At 39.7% G+C, this 20,839-nt stretch overlaps 1 protein-coding gene across 1 annotated transcript in view; it reads right to left on the reverse strand.

Annotated features, from left to right (window-relative positions):
* Positions 1-9,007, reverse strand: part of ERO1A (endoplasmic reticulum oxidoreductase 1 alpha) — a 37,323-nt gene extending 28,316 nt beyond the window's left edge. The window contains exons 1-3 of the mRNA XM_090270883.1: positions 8,461-9,007; positions 1,161-1,280; positions 310-393 (exon numbers count right to left, since the gene is read on the reverse strand). Of these exons, the coding sequence (XP_090127009.1) occupies positions 310-393; positions 1,161-1,280; positions 8,461-8,574 (318 nt within the window). The 5' untranslated portion in view covers positions 8,575-9,007. The remainder of the gene's footprint in view (positions 1-309; positions 394-1,160; positions 1,281-8,460) is intronic.
* Between the last annotated feature and the right edge of the window lie 11,832 nt (positions 9,008-20,839).

The following is a 20,839-nucleotide window of genomic DNA, read 5'->3' on the forward strand; positions in this document are numbered from 1 at the left end:
GTTTTCACACCATCATAAAGTCAAAAAAGCATAAATCCAACCATTGATTAAATTGGGGACCATTTGTATTAATCTCACTAATAAGTAAAAGGATTGCCTTAACCACAAAATTTTAATTCTATTATTATGAAGTCAGTACAATTCAAAATATGTTTTATATTTGGAAGTTTAGGTTTTCAATATATAAATATGACCCATCATAGTTAGCCTCAGGGTTAAAATATTATTTTAGTTATATCGGCCCCTTATAAAAAGTTGTAATTATTTGAAAAAAATCAAACAGTTCTTAAATATATACATGGTTCTTACAGATTGACAAGGCTTGACAGCACAGTCTCTTCTTCCACACTGGCTGATATCATCCCAGAAAGGACACGGCCTCTTCAGGTTTACCTGTAAAATAATAATAGAAAAAGTTTATAATTGTCAGATGTTGAATTGTGATGCTATAACCTGATCACGTTATTGGCTGCAATTATTCTATTTCTTTCGCTTACCAGTTTTCAAGTTCCAATGATGATATAAATGTGCAACTGGTATAAGTAAATTGGTAGACTTGGTTAGAAGACACAGACACTGCTTAACCCTGAACAGATGGCAACTAGGAGCCAAAGTAGCTCAGATCACCACTGTTCAACTCATATTCTTTTAAAGCAAGTAACAGTTAATGTGGTAGAATAGTTAGACAACTGTCAACTCAGACTGTAAGTACATAATCCAATGATCAGGTTTCCTAAACTCTTTCAGTAGATATCTCAAGATAAAATATGGCAAGTGACTTGTTAATATAATACAGGTCAAAATAAAGTTATGCTTCTCAAAAAATATTTAATTTAATTGTATTAATTGGAATAAATCTGACATTTTAGAAAATTATGATCAACTCAAAAGTTTGATAATAATACATGTAGGAGTTTCTGTTCTGACTTCAGTTTAACCAACTAGTTTCTAACTCTTGAGTGCAAAACTCCGTTATTGAAATTAAAAGTATACAATGGGTAGTCTCAGAACCACATGGTTCACTCTTGTGCACTGAATTTTCCTAATATAGCCTTGATCAATTTCAAGCAATAGCCACAATTTTGAAGGTTAGCAATGCCTTAAAAAATATAATTATCCATTTAAGTGTTAAGTATTCTTATACAAAAAATTAAAAATACCTTGTAATATCTAAAGTAGTCACTTTCAAGAAGTTTCTGTAGTCTTGGGAAAAGCCTGTAGTTATTAAATCTATCAATGGTTTCAACATCACAGGTACAATCATCCAGGTAACCACTAACCTGTTACGAAGAAAATGAAATATTAAATCAAAATGTCTGAGATGCAAGGGTGTTTTTTCCTTACATGGTTCCAATAAAAGCCCTCTATTCAACCAACCTTTATCCTCCCTCCTCCCCATAATTTTCTGAGACAGGGTAGGACAATAATCTAGTAATACTATTGCTCTTACTATAGACCTTGAGAAATGCAGTGGATACTTTTCGCAGGGTGTACTGAGCTCGTAACGACATATACACACCCAAAGATTTGGTCCCCTGCAGCCACTTTGTAACCCTGCCCACCAGAACTGACCGGGGCTGGCATCTGACTTAAACCAGGTCACACTCCCTTCTCCAGGAATCTGGAATTGAGACTAAAAGGAAGAGATGTCTCTCCCTGTGGTTAGACAAGTAAACAAGTAAACTCAGACCATATTCCATCATGTAAACTGAGGAGCACACGACCAGTTAGCAGAGAAAGGGAAGATTTTAAAAGATATCCAAAGAAGCAGAGATAGGAGATAGAAAACATATGCTACACAGATTCTCTAGGTTTCCCCCAACTTCTACCCATTTTTCCTGAAGCTCAGTTATATTCCCATTCTTGGCTTTCCTGAGACTCTATATCTGTATAATTCAGTTGTCTCTGTGTTTCCTTTATTTTTGTTTCCCACAGGATGAATAGGTCAGAGACAAGATGGCTGAAGTGATAATAAATTTATAAGACAATCAATAATTTCTTATAAGGATCTAACAACCCTCAAACACTAGGCCATAATAATTTTTGTAGGTTTGAAATGGTACCTAGAAATCATCTATCATTAGCAACACTGAGATAGCAAATTGCCCACAAAGTCAATCCTGATCTTCAAATACTGAAAAATGATGTCTTAACTGTATTTACTAAATCAAACTATTAAGTGTACCTATACTAGGATATAGTGGGAAGTCATATTATAGTCAGACAGCATTATGAGATGTGAAACTAAAATTCTTAGATGTTGCCCTGGCTGGATTGCTCAGCTGGTTAGAGCATTGTCCCGGTATAACAAGGTTGCGGGGTCAATCCCCACTCAGGGCATTTACGAGAATCAACCAATGAATGCATAAATAAGTGGAACAATGAAGTGATGCCCCTCTCTCTCTCTCTCTCTCTCTCTCTCTCTCTCTCTCTCAATCTTTCTCTCTCTCTCTCTCTCCCCCCCACTCTCTTTCTAGTCAATAAATAAAAATTATTTTAAAAAAAATAAAATTTTTAGTTGTTTATTTGGGCTAGGTAAAAATCTAACAGAATTGATTAAACATTGCTTTAAGGAAGTAACAAATACACCATGATTTTTTAAAAGTATCTAGAAATTTTTTTAATATAAAGTATGCTGCAAAAAAGAGATCTTTATTATACTTTGGCCTGAATATTTACCACTTTTGTTTACATTTTAGGGAAGCACTGCCAATAAATAAAAAAAAAAAAATGCTTTAATCCAATGGTAAGGAAGCAAATAAAAACTTTATTAAAATACTGAATTTAGATGTTTATCTTTTGGAATATATAAAACCCTATACTACCTTTTAATTTTAGAACATCACAAAATGGTAATGAAAATTTTTCATCTAAGAGATAAGAATACTTTGGATAATGACAGCAATACTATTCAAAAGTTTTTGTTTTGTTTTTTACCAATTTGCCTAGTATTATTTGTTTTAGAACAACTAATTCAGTTTCTAGAAACCTGATCTACATCTTTGTCACTGTAATAACTATTTTCATTTCATATGCAAAGATGTCTTTGTTTCCTGTTAGAAGTTCTCTGAGTATACAATCACCTCAGTTTCCTCATTCTGGGAACCAACAAAACAAAAATTCTGCTATCCTAGATGATCTGATTTTTCACACCTCTTTCTTTTGAGTCTTAAAAGCAGAACTTCTAAAGATATAAAGTAGGTACTGTTTTTCCCCTTGGATACAAATATTATGCAAGAATAAGTGGCACAAAGACTACAAAGGCCAAAGGGACACATGCCAGATAGAGACATTAACACACACACACACACACACACACACACACACACACTTACTTGAGAGAAAGGGTTTGAAGCAATCCATTTTTCCTCCTGAGGAATTCATTTTTAAGGCAAGTATCTATTTTCAGCACTCAAGCTCAGGCTTGGCCTCTTTTGGGAAGCTGCCCCTCGGGTAACATTCACCCCCTGCTATGTGCTCCAGTGACAGTCCACATACTCCTACATGACAATCATTTCACTGTACTGAATATATTTATGTCACTCTCACCCACTAGAATTTACAGTCCTTGAGGGAGAAATCATGTTTGTTCTTCTTTGTATGCACTTATTACTACTGAGCTTCTAGAAAGTACACAGTGGATGATCAATAAATGTCTGTGGAATTGGTGGGTGAATGACTGAATGAAGGCTGTCCACTGTCACTCTCACTGGAGACCAGCACCACACTAATTATATTTATGTACTACTATGTCACCTATTTTGCCCCAGACCAGACCAGCTCAAGTGCCAGGAATGCACTCACAGAGCAAGGAAAGCAAGCAAGCAACAAAGATAACAACACTTTGCATCCAACATTCTACCAATCCACATCCTAATTACAAAGGAAGCTATAAGAAGCCCCAAACCAGAAAAGAATGCAAGATGCATCCAGAGCGAAGGTGGCTTATAGCCTAGAAACCTCAAAAGGAAATGAGGCAAGACAATGCTAGATTTCTAAACCTGTCCTCACCTTAGAAATTGAGGAGGTATCCCCTGCTCCAAAAACAGGTAGCAGGACAACTGAAGAGGTAGAATGAAGTGGCAGGAATTTCAATAGTTGGAGAGAGCCCAGCAAAGAAGAGACAGGAAGGTATTTGGAAATCCAAGTCATCTGACCGTTTGGAGAAGCCTGACAACAGGCAGCAAAATCTGAAACCTGGCAGGTATAATACCAGGCCCAGTTCTAGCAACTAGGGAACCAGGCATGCTACAGAATAGGGTCTCAGGAAAACACTAAGGTAGAAATATACAGTATTCCTTCACTTATTGTGGGTATTATGTCCTAGACACCCCTCCACCCCGCGATAGGTGAAAATCTGCGAAGTAGGAACCTTACATTTATTTTAGTATTTATATATATTTTAAGGCTTTATAAACCCTTTCCACACTTATAAACCATTCCCAGTCCCTTATTAACCTTTCCCACTCCCTTATTAACCTTTTCCACACTTTTATAAACACTACTTATGTTCTTAAACATATTCTACACTCTTAAACCTACGTAACTTTAACAACATATGTATACAGTACCACAAAATCCCGCGATATAGCAAAAAATCCAGGATAAATAATTAAATATAATATTTTTTTAAATCCTGCGATACAGTGAGGCCGCGATAAGTGAACCACGACATAGAGAGGGACTACTGTACTCAGGGCAGAATCTTGGAAAGGAAGTAAAGTCCTATTAGCTAAACTATAACCAAATGCAGGTGCCAACAGGTAACAAGGATAACTTGATGCTATACTTCAGAATGTACTAAAGCTACATAAATAACTACTACCCCTGTCTCCCAAGGTGAAACAGAAATCTAGCAATACCATAGAAATCTAAATTTTTTTAACAATGTACACACACACACAAAGGGATTAATGGATGTTAAAATTTGAAGCTTACTGCTCTAGGCTTCAGATGATACTCAGCCATGAGTAGGGACCCAAATTAATAGGTGGCAATTAAAAGGCCCTTGTTGAGGAATGACAGATAATGAAGACTTAATATAGACCTGACACATCACCCAATTTAAAGTCCTAGTCCCTTAAGAATTGGAAAGCCCTTGAAGGCCTCTCTCCAACCTCTCAAACAGCACAGCAGTTCCCTCCTACACGCCCTCCAGGAGGAGGCAGTGTATAACAATGGTCAGCATGCAAGCTCTGGAGTCGGGGTTGATTGAATCCCATCTCTACTACTACTTCATTGTTGGCCTTGCCTACATTTTTTAACCTCTCTAGGCCTCAGTTTCCTATCTAAATACAAAATAGAAATAATAATAGTTCCCATTTCAAAGTGTTGATATCAAATTAAAATGACAAGTAAAATGCTCAATATGTGTTAACCCTTTTTATTACCTTACCATTGCTTAAATGCTTCCAGTGAAATGGGTCTTACTATTCTCCAAAGCAACCTACATGTGTTGAATGAAAAAAAAAAAAAGGCCAAGTTTGCACTTAAATTTTTCCCAAAATCTTACATTTGTAGCCCCAATGGAACATAGAACTAGATAAAAATGTCAGCTGTAGAGGGAGTCTCAGTTGCTTTCTCCATTGATTCTGACTGGTTTGGACCAAATACCAAAACACTGTATAAAAGGCAAGAGAAAAAAAATAACACTAACTTGCTTGTTCACTGTTCTCTGGTTAGAAGTATCCATTAGTATGCAATGAAAGACAAAACAAAAAATAACTTCTAAACAGTTCCCTTGTGTACCAACAACCTCTAGTCCTACCACAGATTAACATTTTTTCCCAAAGCACTGTGAGAATATATTCCTCAAACTCATACAAATATAAAATATCTTAAAAGTGCTCAATGAGCACTTTATTTGGCAAAGAACTTTACTTGTATTTAATTTTATTATTTTGTGACCATAAAAAAGAACATAAGTATTCATTCTTTGACAGAGTAGACTGGAACAACTCTTGTTAATGGAATCATGAAAACACCAAAGATTTTATACTGGGTAGTTGATACCTTTCTAAGAACATGGAATGAATGCTAAGAGCTATTTCTGCTTTAAAGTTCCTGTCTTGCTAGAACTTTAAATTGTTGTTAAATGACCCAAAGTATACCAACCAATGTGAAACATGCTTTGTTCCACACACTTTGTTCAGAAAAACCTGGAATGCAGCAAGTGCTGAGAGTCAGTGGACCGCTCTCCAGTATAACCTATTTCAAAGATCCCTCTGACTAAAGTTTTAATCCTGGGCTTATATCTACCCACCACCCAACATATTATCCCCTAAACTCTAAGCTCTTCAAGGGAGGGGTCATGCCATAGTTATTTCTGTATTCCAGACACTCAGATCAATGCACACAGTGTTTATACATGTTTGTTGCATAAATATTTTGCACCATTCATTTCACTTATCTTTCCTTTCTCTGCTTTTCTTTCTCTCTCTTGTTCTGTTTTTGTGTGCGTGTTTATGTGCTAGTTTCCATTTTTCTCTTCATGTCCTTACCTGCATCCCTTTATTACTGACCATAACAGAACTAAAGTATACTTTTGTTTCATTTATTGGATTGGAACTATTCTTAAGTTTATTTAAGTAGACCATTTTTTAAATTTCTTTTTCTATTGTTGTTCTATTACAGTTGTCCCAGTATCTCCTCCGTTGCTCTCTGCCACGCCCCCTAAAGTGACCATTTTAAATCTCTCTAAAAATTGTTTTTTGGTATGTGACTCTCAATTTATTATTTTTTAAAGTTGACTCTGGAAGGAAAAACATATAGTCTCTCTTGTTCTAAAAGGAAAAGAAGTGAGCCTAACAGATTTTTGTGTTGGGGGAATATTCAAATCTTAAAAATACTATGAAAGGAGAGAAAAAGCATAAACACAAATCAGAAAAAAAAGAAATTTTTTTTAAATATAAAAGTTCCCCAATTTCAGTCAGATACCTGAAAATGTTATTGGGGGAAAGTGAAAGATGAAAAGCTCAATGTGTACCTTTATTCCATTATCCAATTTCTAGAATGCAATTGCAAATGTTATACTGAGCATCTTCTTTCAACACAAAATGCCTTATTTTAAAGTCACTTATTTCTAAATTATTTTTTAAATGTTTCAACTTTCTATTACGTTATTTCTGTAATTGGTAGAAAAATAACCCTTTTTCCTTTTAAGGTCTGTGTGCTGTTTATAAAGCAGCAACTTCTTTACAACTTCTCTTACACTGTTCCAGAGAACACCTCAATATCCAAATCACTCAGCAAAATAACAAAAAAATCTAAGAACATAATCCTTCAAGTGTTTCTATCCTCAATGAAATAGTATCATTGCCTCTCACATAAAATGTTACTTCTGACAACAAACAGTAAAATCCATTTTAAAAGATCAATTTTAATGACCACCCTCAATTTTATATAAAATGTAATTTTTGTCAATGGAAGTCAGCCAAATGGTGACTCTAAGAGTAATGACATTGAGCCCTGGCTGGTGTAGCTCAGTTGGTTGAAGCAGTCATCCCAGCACAGACCAGAAGGTTGAGGGATTTATTCCTGGTCAGGGCACATATCTAGGTTGCAGGTATGATCCCTGGTTGGGACACATATGGGAGGCAACCTTCATCTCTCACATATATTTATCTCTTTCCCAATCCCCTCTTTAAAGTCAATAAATATATTTTTAAATTTTTTAAAGATTAATGACATTAAAATACGATAAATTGTAGATCCAGAAACTTCAAAGTTTCTTTGAATTTTTTTCTCATCTCTTACTAACACGAGGAAATGATCATAAAATGCTTGATATCAAATTTGTCATCCGCCCAGTTTAGACCAGTTGTATGAGTGTCACAGTAGGAGAATCTTATAACATTAATGTGGCGAGAAGCCACAGAAGTGCAGCGACACTCAAGACACCAGGCACTGGGCTTAGACACAGAAATAGCCACACGAAGCTATTCCCCTGCTTGACAGACATGAGATTTGACAGCCGCATCTCCCCACCCCGCCCCTTACAAAAGTCTGTCCTGGGCAGAAAGGCCAGCAAAGGCGGCCAGCACAGGCATAGCGTACACAGTTCTAGGTCAAGTTAGAAGTGAGACTGAGGTTTTGAGGAAATAAAAAATAATGTGTGCGTGCGCACTGTGCACACCCTCTCTGGGTAGGGAAACCCAACCAAGATGCATAAATCCACTCGGTAAAAACATAACGGCGTGCACCCACACCTCTCGCCCCACGCCTGATCCGGAGCACGGAGACGCCGAGGTCCAGGCTGCGGTAGCAGATCCGTCCACACCTACCCAGGCAAACTGCAGAGGACCCAGCTCAGGCCAGGGAGCAGAGGCACAGGAGGCTCATTCCAGGGTTAGGGGTGGTGAGATGCAAAGATGCACCCCAGCACCTCACCTGCTCCGGCACTCAGGAAACAGCGCAGGACGGGGCCGGGAAACAGGAAAGAACAACACGCACATCCCTCACCTGGCAGAAGCACCTCTGCGCCGCCGTCTCCGGGGGCTGCTGCCCGCCGAGGCCTGAGCAGAGCAGCCACATGGCGCCCAGGAGGCCAATCAGGAAGCCCCAGCGGCGGACCATAGCCGCTCGAGCCGCTTGTTGCTGCGCGCCTTGGAGAGCCCCGGACTTGGGAGCAGGCCGTGCCTCCGTAGATGAAGCCCGGGCGGGCCGGCCCCCGCCGGCGCCCCACCTCCCGGCCACCTCCCAGGCCAGCCCTCGGCTCTCCCGCCTCTCAGCCGGAGCCACCTCCCGCGGAACCTGCGGACGTGCCGAGGCACCCGCACCGGCCGGCTGTGGCCTCTGACCGGTTTCCTCGTGCGTGAGGCTGATAAATAAACCCACTTCCCGGATCCGCCCGCCGGGCCGCCTCGCGCGACCCCGCCAGCCTAAAGTCGTGAGCCTGGAGACAAGGCCTAGCTGCCCGGCCCGTCCGCAGTCCCCGCACAGTCTTCTGGCCCTTCCCGCCAAGCCCGAGAGCCAGAACCGGTGGGATCTGTGGCCTCTCGTAGGGCCCCGCCCCTCCGCGGACTCTCCGGGCCAATCCTTTGGTATCTTAATGCAAGGAAGTCGGACGTAAGAAGTACGTGTCCCCAGTGTCCCTGGCAGAGACTTAAAGCTGAAAGGGATGTTAGTGATCATCTAGACCCAGAGCTGTAAAAGTAATTTAGATTTTTCTTGTCACATCAAAAGAGCAAAAAGAAACAGGTGGATTACTCTTAATGATTTATTTTATATGTGCAAAACATTTTAAAACATACTCAATATTAAATTATTCATAAAATATTGTTCATTTTATCTCTTTATCTGTGAAATGTGATGTGTATCTTATACGAACTAGCTACATTTCATAGTCAAGCCCGGCTCTGTATGGGACAGCAAAGGTGAAGACTACGCTCCCTCTGACTTGATAAGAAGAACAGGCCCAGGGAGAGGAGATGATGTGAGCCAGGACTGAGCTGGGTGGTGGGTCGAACCAGTCATGAGACTAGTCTATCAGCTTTTTGAGGTTGTTTTTAAAGTGAAACTGGAAAGCTTCCCAACATCTTACACATTAAAGGTTCGAGTATTTCAGATTATCTGCTTCCAGTAAGCCTTTGTTTTTTATAAACCTTCATTTAACGAAGTAGCTTAGGATATGGTAGGCCCAAAGTAGGTATTCTATTTTCTAGCTGAGAGAAACAGGCAGAGGAACTTAGATATTCCTTACTGAAACCCCATAGCCTATGCTCTGTCCATCACTGCCAAGCAGACTGACATGTACTTAAAAAGTCACCAATCATCTGTGAGTCTGGCGCGCTTGAGAAGCTCTGATTCTAATATCTACAACATATTAGTACAACCTCCTTTATTACCTGGAAAGTTCTTTTTCATTATACATGTATACAGATCCTACTTATTCCTCTAGGGCCATACCCAACTCAAACTTCCTCTTCTATATGGTCTTCCTGGTTTTCTCCTCACCCAGTTTCAATCTCTAAATTAATTTCACTTCAGTATAATAACTCTATGCTAGGCTGAGCTTAACATTAGACATATAAAGATATATCAGGCCCAGTCCCCGCGTGTGTAGGGACACCCCATGGAACTTAATATGTAATGTTTTATGAAATTTTCTACTTCATGTTTCTACCACAGAAATGTAATCTCTTTAAACTCCTTAAGCAGGGATGGAACATGACTTAAACATGTCTGGTAATACCCAGAGATCTTAACACAGAGCTTCTCTGCACATGCTTGTAAAATGAATGAATATTCTTCATGTGGCCACAGTATCAACACCTGAAGATTAGGCCATCAAAATGAGACACAATATGAAAAAGGAAACTGAATGAATAAAGACTAAAATTACAGAAGTAAACAATCTGAACATGAATCAGCTCTGAATTTCACCCTGATGCAATAGCCTGTAATTTGGAAGAGTTTTAAATTATCAATGTTCCCAGAATGAAAGCTCTATCCCATAAGATTCAAACTCTTTCCCAGAACAAATTCTTACAAGACATAATCAGAAACAATCATCATTTAAGACATTTTTACTTTATTATCTTTTTTAGCTTTATTGAGATAAAATTGACAAATAAAATTGTAAGTTATTTAAAGTGTACATTGTGGTGTTTGGCTCAGTGGATTGAGCGTCGGCCTGCGAGCTAAGTGTCGCTGGTTCGATCTTCCAGTCAGGGCACATCAGAGAAGGAAAACTCTGACTCCAAAAAAAAACCTCCGCTGCCTTGCGGCATACCTCTTCAGGGGAAAGGCTAAGGGAGTAAACCCCGACAGAAAATCCGGAGCCGGAGTCCCTAAGGCGGTTTGACGTTGTAGTCAACACCGGCAACTCCTGCGGCGCACCTGAAGCCAAGCTGTATTGACTCCGTCTTTCCCTTGGGCCCTTCAGCTGCGAAGAGAGGGGGGGTCTGCTGCATGGGCAACAGCAGACCCTCCATATCACCCTACCCAGGCTCTGTAGCTTCAGCTTCACTGGAGAGGACACTCCAGCGTCATCGCAAGATGTCGATTCAACACGGGAGGAGACAGATACCGTGTCACTCCCGAGTCGGACTGCACAGCCATTCTCGGCGGTGCAGATAGACTCTTAAGAAGCTACACCATCGTCTCTCGAGACGGACGGCTGCCGACGACGACATTGTGGTGTACATTGTGCTGCACATTGTGCTGCACATTGTGCTGCCTGGCTTATTTCACTTAGGTTATTGCCCTCAAGTCCCACCCACTGTTGTAGCAAATGGCAGGATTTCCTTCTTTCTCACAGCTGAATAATAGTCCATTATATATGTGTATACCACAGCTTCTTATCCATTTATCCATTGCCAGACACTTAGGTTGTTTACATACTTTGGCAATTGTGAATAAGGTTGCAATGAAAATGGGAATGCAGATATCTCTTCAGAATCATGGTTTTGTTTTCTTTGAATATATACCCAGAAGTGAGGTTGCTGGATCTTACTATATTTTCTTAATATTTATAATTTTTCCTTTCAGATTTATAAAAGGTTTTAGAACATATAAAATACCGTTTATACATATTGTATAACTATCATTGACATTTCCCTGAGAATCCTTCAAGTTAGACCTTTCTGTGTATTTACTTCTTCAACTGTGCCTGCTCTGGCAACCATCTCACCTTGCCTGTGTTAGACCCCATGAAATAACTGATTAGTCATTCAATAACTATTTAAGGAGCACCCACAGGGTACATAGTTCAATCTTGTATTTCTTCAAGTCCAGTCTCCCATCTATTATAACTTTGCCAAACAACATTAAGTCTTTCAGAGATGAGCAAGGCTACAACTTTGTTATTCTAATACTAGTCATTATAACAATAACATGACTTAGATTTAATGTACACAGTACTTCTTGATGGAATTCTGATTACTGTGATAACAGCTATTATCATTTTTAATGACCAAAGCTGGAAATAGCTTGAAATGAGACATGAAGATTTCTGTCAGAAGCTTTCTAGTACCTAGATTGGACAGAAATAATTTAAAGAAAAATGTTGATCACGGAAGAGGAATGACTTCTGGTCAAGATGGCAGCATAGGCAGACATGGCCTGCCTTTTCACACAACCACATCAAAATTACAACTAAAATATAGAACAACCATCACTCAGAACCATCAGAAATCGAGCTGAATGAAAATCTCACAACTACAAAATTAAAGAAACCACATACATTCAGTTTGGTAGGAGGGACACAGATGTGAATGGGCTGGTCCCTCACCCAGGTGTGATGGATGAAAATTCAGGAGGGATATCTTGGGAGCAAGGAGTCCCAGCCTCACACCAGGACTCCCAGCTCAGGGTTCCAGTACCAAGAAGAGAAGTTCCCACAACTTTTGGCTACAAAAACCAGTGGGGATTGAGTCAGTAAAAGAAACTTCTGAAGTCCCAAGCAGGTCTTCTTAAAGAACCCACGCACAGACTCACCTACTCAGATTCACTCCCTCTGTGCTCCAGCACAGGGGTAGCAGCTTGAAAGGTACCAGTGGTACACAGGGAGAAACTGAAGTGTCTGGCATCAAGGCAAGTAGAAGCTATTGTCCTTTTTCTAAACCCTCCCCTGACAAAGCAGGCAAGTTGGAGACATATCTGAGACTCCATCAGCCTGGCTAACACTGTTTGACCTGCCTTGGAGATCCCCAGAGATCCTGCCCCACCCAACTTATGGGCCTACTCTAGCTGCTTTTCTGTATGAATTGCTGATCTTGGCTCATGCTACACAATTCCTAAATCCTCTCAAACATGCAACAGCTGGTCTTAGTGAGCCCAGGCCCAGCACTAGCAGCAGCCAGGCTAGATTCACAGCTTGACTTCAACTGGGAATCTCCAAGTCCAGCACAAGTTGCAGCCACCTCAGATTGTTTTATAGCTAATAAAGGGCAGCCCCAGACAAAACACAGGTTGGGGCTGACCTTGCCTGCACCACCAGGGAAACCCCAGGGCCAGCATACCCAGTGGACAGCTATAGACCACATCGGAGCACCACCACCCTGCCCACTACACAGCTGATCCTCCACAGAAGGCAGAGGCTGGTCACAGCCAATCCTTGCAGCTGACTGGCCTGGGTAAATCCTTCCCATTGGCCTGCCAACAGCAACCAACCCTCAACTACAGGAGAAGGGTGTACTCAGCCCACACAAAGAGTGATAAGAGGAGGCTGTCCTACTGGACCCTACAGGACACCTATTACATTAGGCCACACTACCAAGATATAGACTCAGAGAAGCTCTACTTAATACAGAGAAACAAATACACAGAGGCTGCCAAAATGAGGAGAAAAAGAAATATGGTCCAAATGAAAGAACAGATCAAAACTCCAGGAAAAAGCACTAAACAAAATGAAGATATGCAATCTATATATGCAGAGTTCAAAACACGGGTTATAAGGATGCTCAAGGAACTTAGTGAAGACCTCAACAGCATAAAAGAGATCCAGTCAGAAATGAAGGATACACTAATTGAAATAATGAGCAACTTATAGGACAACAACAGTAGAGTGGATGAAGCAGAGAATCAACTCAATGACTTGAAACAGACTGAAGTGAAAAACAACAAATCAGAACAAGAAGAAAAAAGAATCAAAAGAAAGAGGATAGTATAAGCAGCCTCTGGGACAACTTCAAGAGCTCCAACATTCACATCATAGGGGTGCCAGAAGGAGAAAAGAAAGAGCAAGAAATTGGAAATATATTTGAAAAAATAATGAATGAAAACTTCTCTAATTTGGTGAAGGAAACAGACATGCAAGTCCAGGATGCACAGACAGTCCCAAACAAGAGGATGCAAAGAGGTCCACTCCAAGACACATCATAATTAAAATACCAAAGATTAAAGATAAAGAGAGAATCCTAAAAGCAGCAAGGTAAAAGAAATTAATTACCTCTAGGGGAGTTCCTATAAGACTGTCGGCTGATTTCTCAAAAGAAACTTTGCAGGCTAGAAGAGATTGGCAAGAAATATTCAAAGTCACGGAAAGCAGGGCCCTACAGCCAAGATTGCTCTACCCAGCAAAGATATCATTTAGAATCAAAGGGCAAATAAAGAGCTTCCCAGACAAGGCAAAACTAAAGGAGTTCATCATCCCCAACCATTATTATATGAAATGTTAAAGGGACTTATTTAAGAAAAAGAAGATCAAAACTATGAACAACAAAATGGCAAAAATACATCTATCAACAATTGAATCTGAAAAAACAAACTAAGCAAGCAAGAATACAGAGACAGAATCATAGATACAGAGAGTGTTTTGATGGTTGTCATATGTGAGGGGTGTGTAGGGAAATGGGTAAAAAGGTGAGGTGATTAAGAAGTACAAATAGGTAGTTACAGAATAGCCATTGGGGATGTAAAATACAGTATAGGAAATGGAGTAACCAAAGAACTTATATGCATGACCCATGGATGTGAACAATGGTGGGGGAATTGCCTGAGGGAGTGCGGGGTGCTGGATGGAGGAGGGCAAAGGGGGAAAAATCAGGACAACTATAATAGCATAATCAATAAATTATAAATTTTAAAAAAGGAAAAGGAATATTATGACACACAAGAGGAAAAAAGGCTAAATAAAAACCTGAAAGTTTGGTGCTGATATTTGATTAGATCTACTTATTTAATTAACAGTTATTAAATATAAATGCACAGATAGTACATTGCTATACTTTTCTGTCAAGATGCTTGAGATCATCTGAGTTGGAGAGACATGCCGCCTAAGCTCTATCTACCTTCTTTATTTAGGGAATGTTCCTGTAAGAGCAAGCTATATATAGTAACTGACTTCACTTCTTTACTCCCTTTCACACCTTAATCCACTAGGCAATCTGGTTTCCAACTCCACCCTCCTGAAACTCCTCTTTACCTGACTGTATTGCCAAGTCTAATGACCATTTTTTATGACATCATAAAATGTCTGCTGCATTTTGACAACTCTGATTTCTCCCTCCTTCAATTAAATTTTCTATGTATCTAACACTCCAGATTCTTCTTATATTTCTCGCTGGTATTATTTCACTCTCTCCTTTACAAGCTTTCCTCCAGCCCACCTATAAGATGGGAGGATTGCTGAGGATTCTATCCTTTGTTTAGTGGTCTTCTTCATCTATATTCTCCCAAGGAGAAACTCATCCAATCTCATAATTTTAAATACCTCCTCTATACTGATGAGTCCCAAATCACTTTTCTAGTTCGGATAGCTCCCTTGAGCTTCAAAATCCAACTGCCTAATGGACACATCCATGTGGTTTTCTCAGAAATGTTTGGTCACACCACCATCCATATCTAGACACCTAGAAAGCAAGGAGCCATCTTCAGTTTCCTCCCTCTCTTTTACCTCTCATGACTTATTGGTAAACCAAGTTCTACCAATTCTGTCTCCTATTTATCCCTTCCTTTCCATCTTTATGACCAAGGACATAGTTTCAGCCCTTATTGTCACTCCCTGATTTACTGACACATTTCCTTAACTGAACACCCAGCCTCTGAGCTTGTACCCCTCAAAAAACAGCCTACATGCTACCCTGTTTTTATCAAGACTCATAAATCTGAACATTTTACACCTCTATGTAAAATATCCAATGCTCCTTACTGTATGAGGAATAAAATTTAAGATTCTCATCATGACATTCAAGGTCCCCATGATTTGGCTGCACCTACTTCCAGCTTCATTTCCAACACTGCTCTGACTACAAGTCAGTGAACTGTAAACAATTTCCTATATAGACCTTGTTTCCAGCCTCCACATCTTTGCTCATCCTGTTGCCTGAAGTGTTTTCTTCTCTGTCCCACACCCATCAACGTCACTTCACTTGGCTCCCTACCTAACCCTTACTCGATGGTTGGATTAGATTCCTCCTCTTTGATTCCCTAAGGTCACCTAATTGCACTTACCACATGGAATGAAATGTTATGTTTATGTAAAGCTTTTCTCCATTCAACAGATGGGTAGGGAGCTTGCCTTGGTAGTCTCAGGTTACCCAGTACTTAGCATTGTGTATGTGCTTCACAAGATGACTTCTGAATGAATTAATGAATGCACAAATAAATTAGCTAACTAACAAACTTGAAAAGATAATAACAGCACGAGGTGTCACAGGGCAATGTGTGACTATGATTCAAACAAATTCTATTAGCTTAGAGGCAAGGCCATAATTTTGGGCAGAAGTAATTGTGGACTTGGGAGAGGACACAATAGAATTGGAATTGACAAGAAAAAATTCAAAAAAAGTATGGATTTGGAAAAACTGATGGCAAAATGGGGGCGCAACCACCAGTTAATTCATTAAAAATAAATAAAAGTTATCTAAAATTCATTTAGGAAGTATTTTAAAATCAGAATGATTCAGTCAAATCACAAGAATAACTACAAACCTAGGGACTCTACTTAGCACAATTCCAGGGAGAAGGGAAAAAGAGAGTTCCAAAATGAAGGGGAAAAAAAGTGTATTAAGTAATGTCTTTCCATTCTGAATGTTAAAACTCCTCCCCTACCTCCAGCAGATCACCTGTAACCCTCAGCTCTCAAACTGCAGACCTTGTACTATACAATCGGCTTTCCTCTGACCACATCAGGCCTGATCCCCTCCTCTCCCATTTGAAAAGGGGTGGAGAATTCTTCTAGGAATAAACAGTGGCATCAAAAACAACAAAACAGCTAATTCTTCCCACTCACACACCCAGAATTCTACTTCCTTTTTATTTTAATACCTCATTCTATGACCAGAAAACCAAGGGCTTGCCAGATTGTTTGGGAAAATCTCCAATATGAAATACAGAGACCAGAAGCAATAGGAAAAAAAGGAACTATGAGGAAACAAAAAGGGAAGAAAGACAAACAAAAAGCTGTAATCAATATCATCAAATAATTTTATAAGAAGGAACTATTAGAGAACAAGAAGAGTTCTTAGAACTTAATATATGGTAGCCAAAATTTAAAAAAAGTTTCAACAGAAACTTCAAAAGAAACATTGAGGAAATCTCCTAGATACTAGAATAAAAAGACAGAGGTAGAAATAGATGAGAAGAGATGGAAAAAGTAGAGGATTAATCCAAGGAGAACAGAGTCTGACTAATAAGCGTACAGTATTTCCTCACTTATTGCGGGTATTATGTTCTAGATCCCCCGCAATAAGTGAAAATTCACGAAGTAGGAACCTTACAATTACTTTAGTATTTATATATATTTTAAGGTTTTACAAACCCCACACACTTATAAACCATTCCCAGTCCCTTATTAACCTTATAGCAAAAAATCCGCGATAAATAATTAAATATAATATTTTTTAAAATTCCACGATACAGTGAGGCTGCAGTTCACTTATCGTGGCCTCACTGTATTGCGGGATTTTTTTAAATGTTATATTTAATTTTTTATCGTGGATTTTTTGCTATATCGCAGGTTTTGCGGTACTGTATACATATGTTGTTAAAGTTACATAGGTTTAAGAGTGTAGAATATGTTTAAGAACATAAGTAGTGTTTATAAAAGTGTGGAAAAGCTTAATAAGGGAATGGGAAATGTTAATAAAGGACTGGGGTAATTTGTTACACAGTGATAGAGAACTAATCAGACAGGAACTGATATTTTTCTAGACAGAGACTGGGGAATAGTAGCAGATAGGCAAGTAGCAGCTATCATACTTTGCTCACATATCAGCCACAACACTCAAGTCTTTAGAAACTTGTCATTCCAAATATCTACCCCGAATTACCTATCAGAATACACTTAAATAAATATGCCTATGGCTAAGCAGTAGGAAAATGTTGAGGTAGGAATAGAAGTTAGAATTCCTAGGCTTTTTGGATAACTTTTTTTAAATCAAAGTAATGCACAAAGATAGTTTATTTTTTTAAGTATATTTTATTGATTATGTTGTTATAGTAGTTCCAATTTTTTTCCCCTTTGCTCCCCTCCGCACAGTACCCCCCTTCCCTCCAGCAATCCCATCCCCCTTAGTTCACCTCTATGAGTCGTGCATATAAGTTCTTTGGCTTCACCCTTTCCTATATTATTCTTAACTTCCCCCGGTCTATTTTGTACCAACCAATTATGCTTCTTAATCCCTGCACCTTTCCCCCCATTCTCCTCCTTCCCCCTCCCAGCTGATAACCCTCCAAATGATCCCCATACTTATGATTCTGTTCCTATTCTAATTTGCTTAGTTGGATTTTGTATTTTTTAGATTCAGTTGTTGATAGTTGTGAGTTTGTTGTCATTTTAGTGTTCATAGTTTTGATTTTCTTTTTCTTAAGTAAGTCCCTTTGACATTTCATATAATAATGGCTTGGTGATGATGAACTCCTTTAGCTTTACCTTGTCTGGGAAGCACTTTATCTGCCCTTCCATTACAAATGATAGCTTTGCTGGATAGAGTAATCTTGGTTGCAGGTCACCTTTCATCACATTGAATGCTGCTTGCCAGTCCCTTCCCGCCTGCAAAGTGTCCTCTGAGAAATCAGCTGAGAGTCCTATAGGCACCCCCCTGTAGGCAACTCTCTGCCTCTCTTTTACTGCCCCCTGGACTCTGTCTTTATCTTTCACCTTTGGCATCTCAATCATGATGCATCCTGGTGTGCTTCCCTCTGGGTCCAGCTCTTCTGGGACCCTACATGCTTCTCGGACCTGTATGTCCATCTCCTTTGCAAAATTTGGGAAGTTTTTCTCATTTTTTTCAATTCGTGCTTCCTCATTCTGCACTGGTTGACTGTTTTTTTCTTCCTTATGTTCCAAAACATTGATTTGAACCCTGGTTTCCTTCCCGTCACCATTGGTTTTGTGTGGATTTTCCTTCTTTTCACTTAGCATAGCCTTCACTTCTTCCTTTATGCATTTGCCGTACTCAAGCATATCTGTCAGGCCTGTGAGCATCTTTATCACCAGTGTTTCAAATTCTGCATCTGTTAAGTTGTCTATCTCCTCATATGTTAGGTTGGCTATCTCCTCGTCACTTAGTTCTCCCACTGGAACCTTGATCTGTTCTGCCTTTTGGGCCATACTTCTCTGTCTCCTCATTCTGACAGGCTCCTGTGTTTGTTTGCCACCGTGTCCCAGGTAGAGCTGTCGCTCCTGCTACGTTGTAAGAGGCAGAGCTTTGGGGATTCATCAGTACAAGGAGACCTGTTTTGCCACATTGTGGCGCTGTATGTTGGGGAGGGGTCTGAGAGGGAACAATGCTGCTTGCCCAGCACTCGCCCCTTTTCCAGGTACCTCTCCCACTTCCACACCAGACTGGTGCCCCTCTAGCTGCTGCCCCTCTAGCTGCTGCTTCCAGAGTGGTGGGTCTGTGAACTTTCTAGGATCATGGGAGCCCTTTGAACAAGTGGACTCTGCTGAGAGACCAGAAGTTTCTGCTGGGAACATTTCCCAGGTGTCCCTCCTGACTTTTTAAAATGTGTGACTGCGCTTTTGGCCAGCCTGCTGCCACCACCACGTCGCGTCCTCTCTACCCTGGCTTCGCCCTTCCTCCCTGTCTGGATGAGTATTTCTTTTTTATATCTGTTTGCTGGACTTCCATGCAGTTTCACTTTACCCCAAGGTAAAACTTAAGGGCTGAAAACAACAAACATATATTGTCTCACAGTTTTTGTGGGCCAACAGTTCAGGAGCAGCTGAACTGGGTTATGTGACTCAGTTTCCAATGATGTTGCAATCAAGACTAGGGCTTTAGTCACTTAGAGGCTTGCCTAAAGCTGAAGGCTCTGCTTCCAAGAGGGCTAACTCACATGGCTGCTGGCAGGAGGCCTCATTTCTTGCTGGCTGTTCCTTGCCATGTGGGTTTCTCCATAGATCTGCTGGTGTGAACTCATCACATGACAGCAGGCTTCCCCTAGAGGGAGCAAGACAATGGAGAGTAAGGAGAAAGCCCCAAATGCCTTCTATGATCTAGACTCTAGTTGCATACTGTTACTTCCAATTTATTCTATTTGTCCAGAGCAAGTCACTAGACCTGAGGGATGCGGGAAGGGGATGGGAATTAGGCTCCACTACTTGAAGCGAGAAATACTTTAAAAATTTGTGTACGTATTTTAAAACCACAACATTCATAAATGCTTAATTATACTTAAGTAGATTAGGAGACTATCCTTAAATAATGTTTTGAAGATTTAAATCTATCTCATCACTGTTTGTTATAATAACCCTTTTAATGACTCTCTTAAATAAGTGAGCCCTACTCTCCCACATCTCTTCTACTCTATGATAGTGTAAGTTCTTTGAGAGCTAATGACATTTCTTAGTCTTTTTTATCTCTGCTTACCTATCCTTGTATCTGACATACATATTTATTCATTCAATAACTTACATATATAACCATCTCCTGGGGATACAATAACAAGCAAGAAATAGTCCCAGTCCTTGTTTTCCTGAAACATATAGTCTACTGGAAAAAGACACTAACCATATAATCACACTTACAAATGTATAACTATAATTTGAACTACATTTTCTGATGGAGAGGAATCCAGTCTTACAGGTACATATAAAGAAGAAACAGGGTTGTTCTGATGAAGCATTGGGGAAAATAGATAGGTTCATCTGAAGTTGGAACTTTGCCAGATGAGTAAGAGAAAAAGAACATAGGTCAAGGGAGTTTAAAACATTGGTGTGTTATGTTGAAATAACACATTAGTATGTGCTCATATATATTTATTGAATTGGACCAAACTGAGCTGTGGTTTTTTTCTCTGCCTCATCCTCCCTTTGTTATTTCTTGATGTCAGAGTTGCTATATTTTGGTATGGATGGACTAGTTTGACCAGAATAGTTGCAGCTGAGTGGGGAAAGGGACTATTTCTGCTCAATCCATTTTCCTTGTTTATTGTCTGCTGCAATTCCCAG

This window comes from Furipterus horrens, unplaced genomic scaffold (genome assembly GCF_987537825.1).
Source record: "Furipterus horrens unplaced genomic scaffold, mFurHor1.1.pri manual_scaffold_3, whole genome shotgun sequence".
In the NCBI taxonomy this organism is placed as follows: domain Eukaryota; kingdom Metazoa; phylum Chordata; class Mammalia; order Chiroptera; family Furipteridae; genus Furipterus; species Furipterus horrens.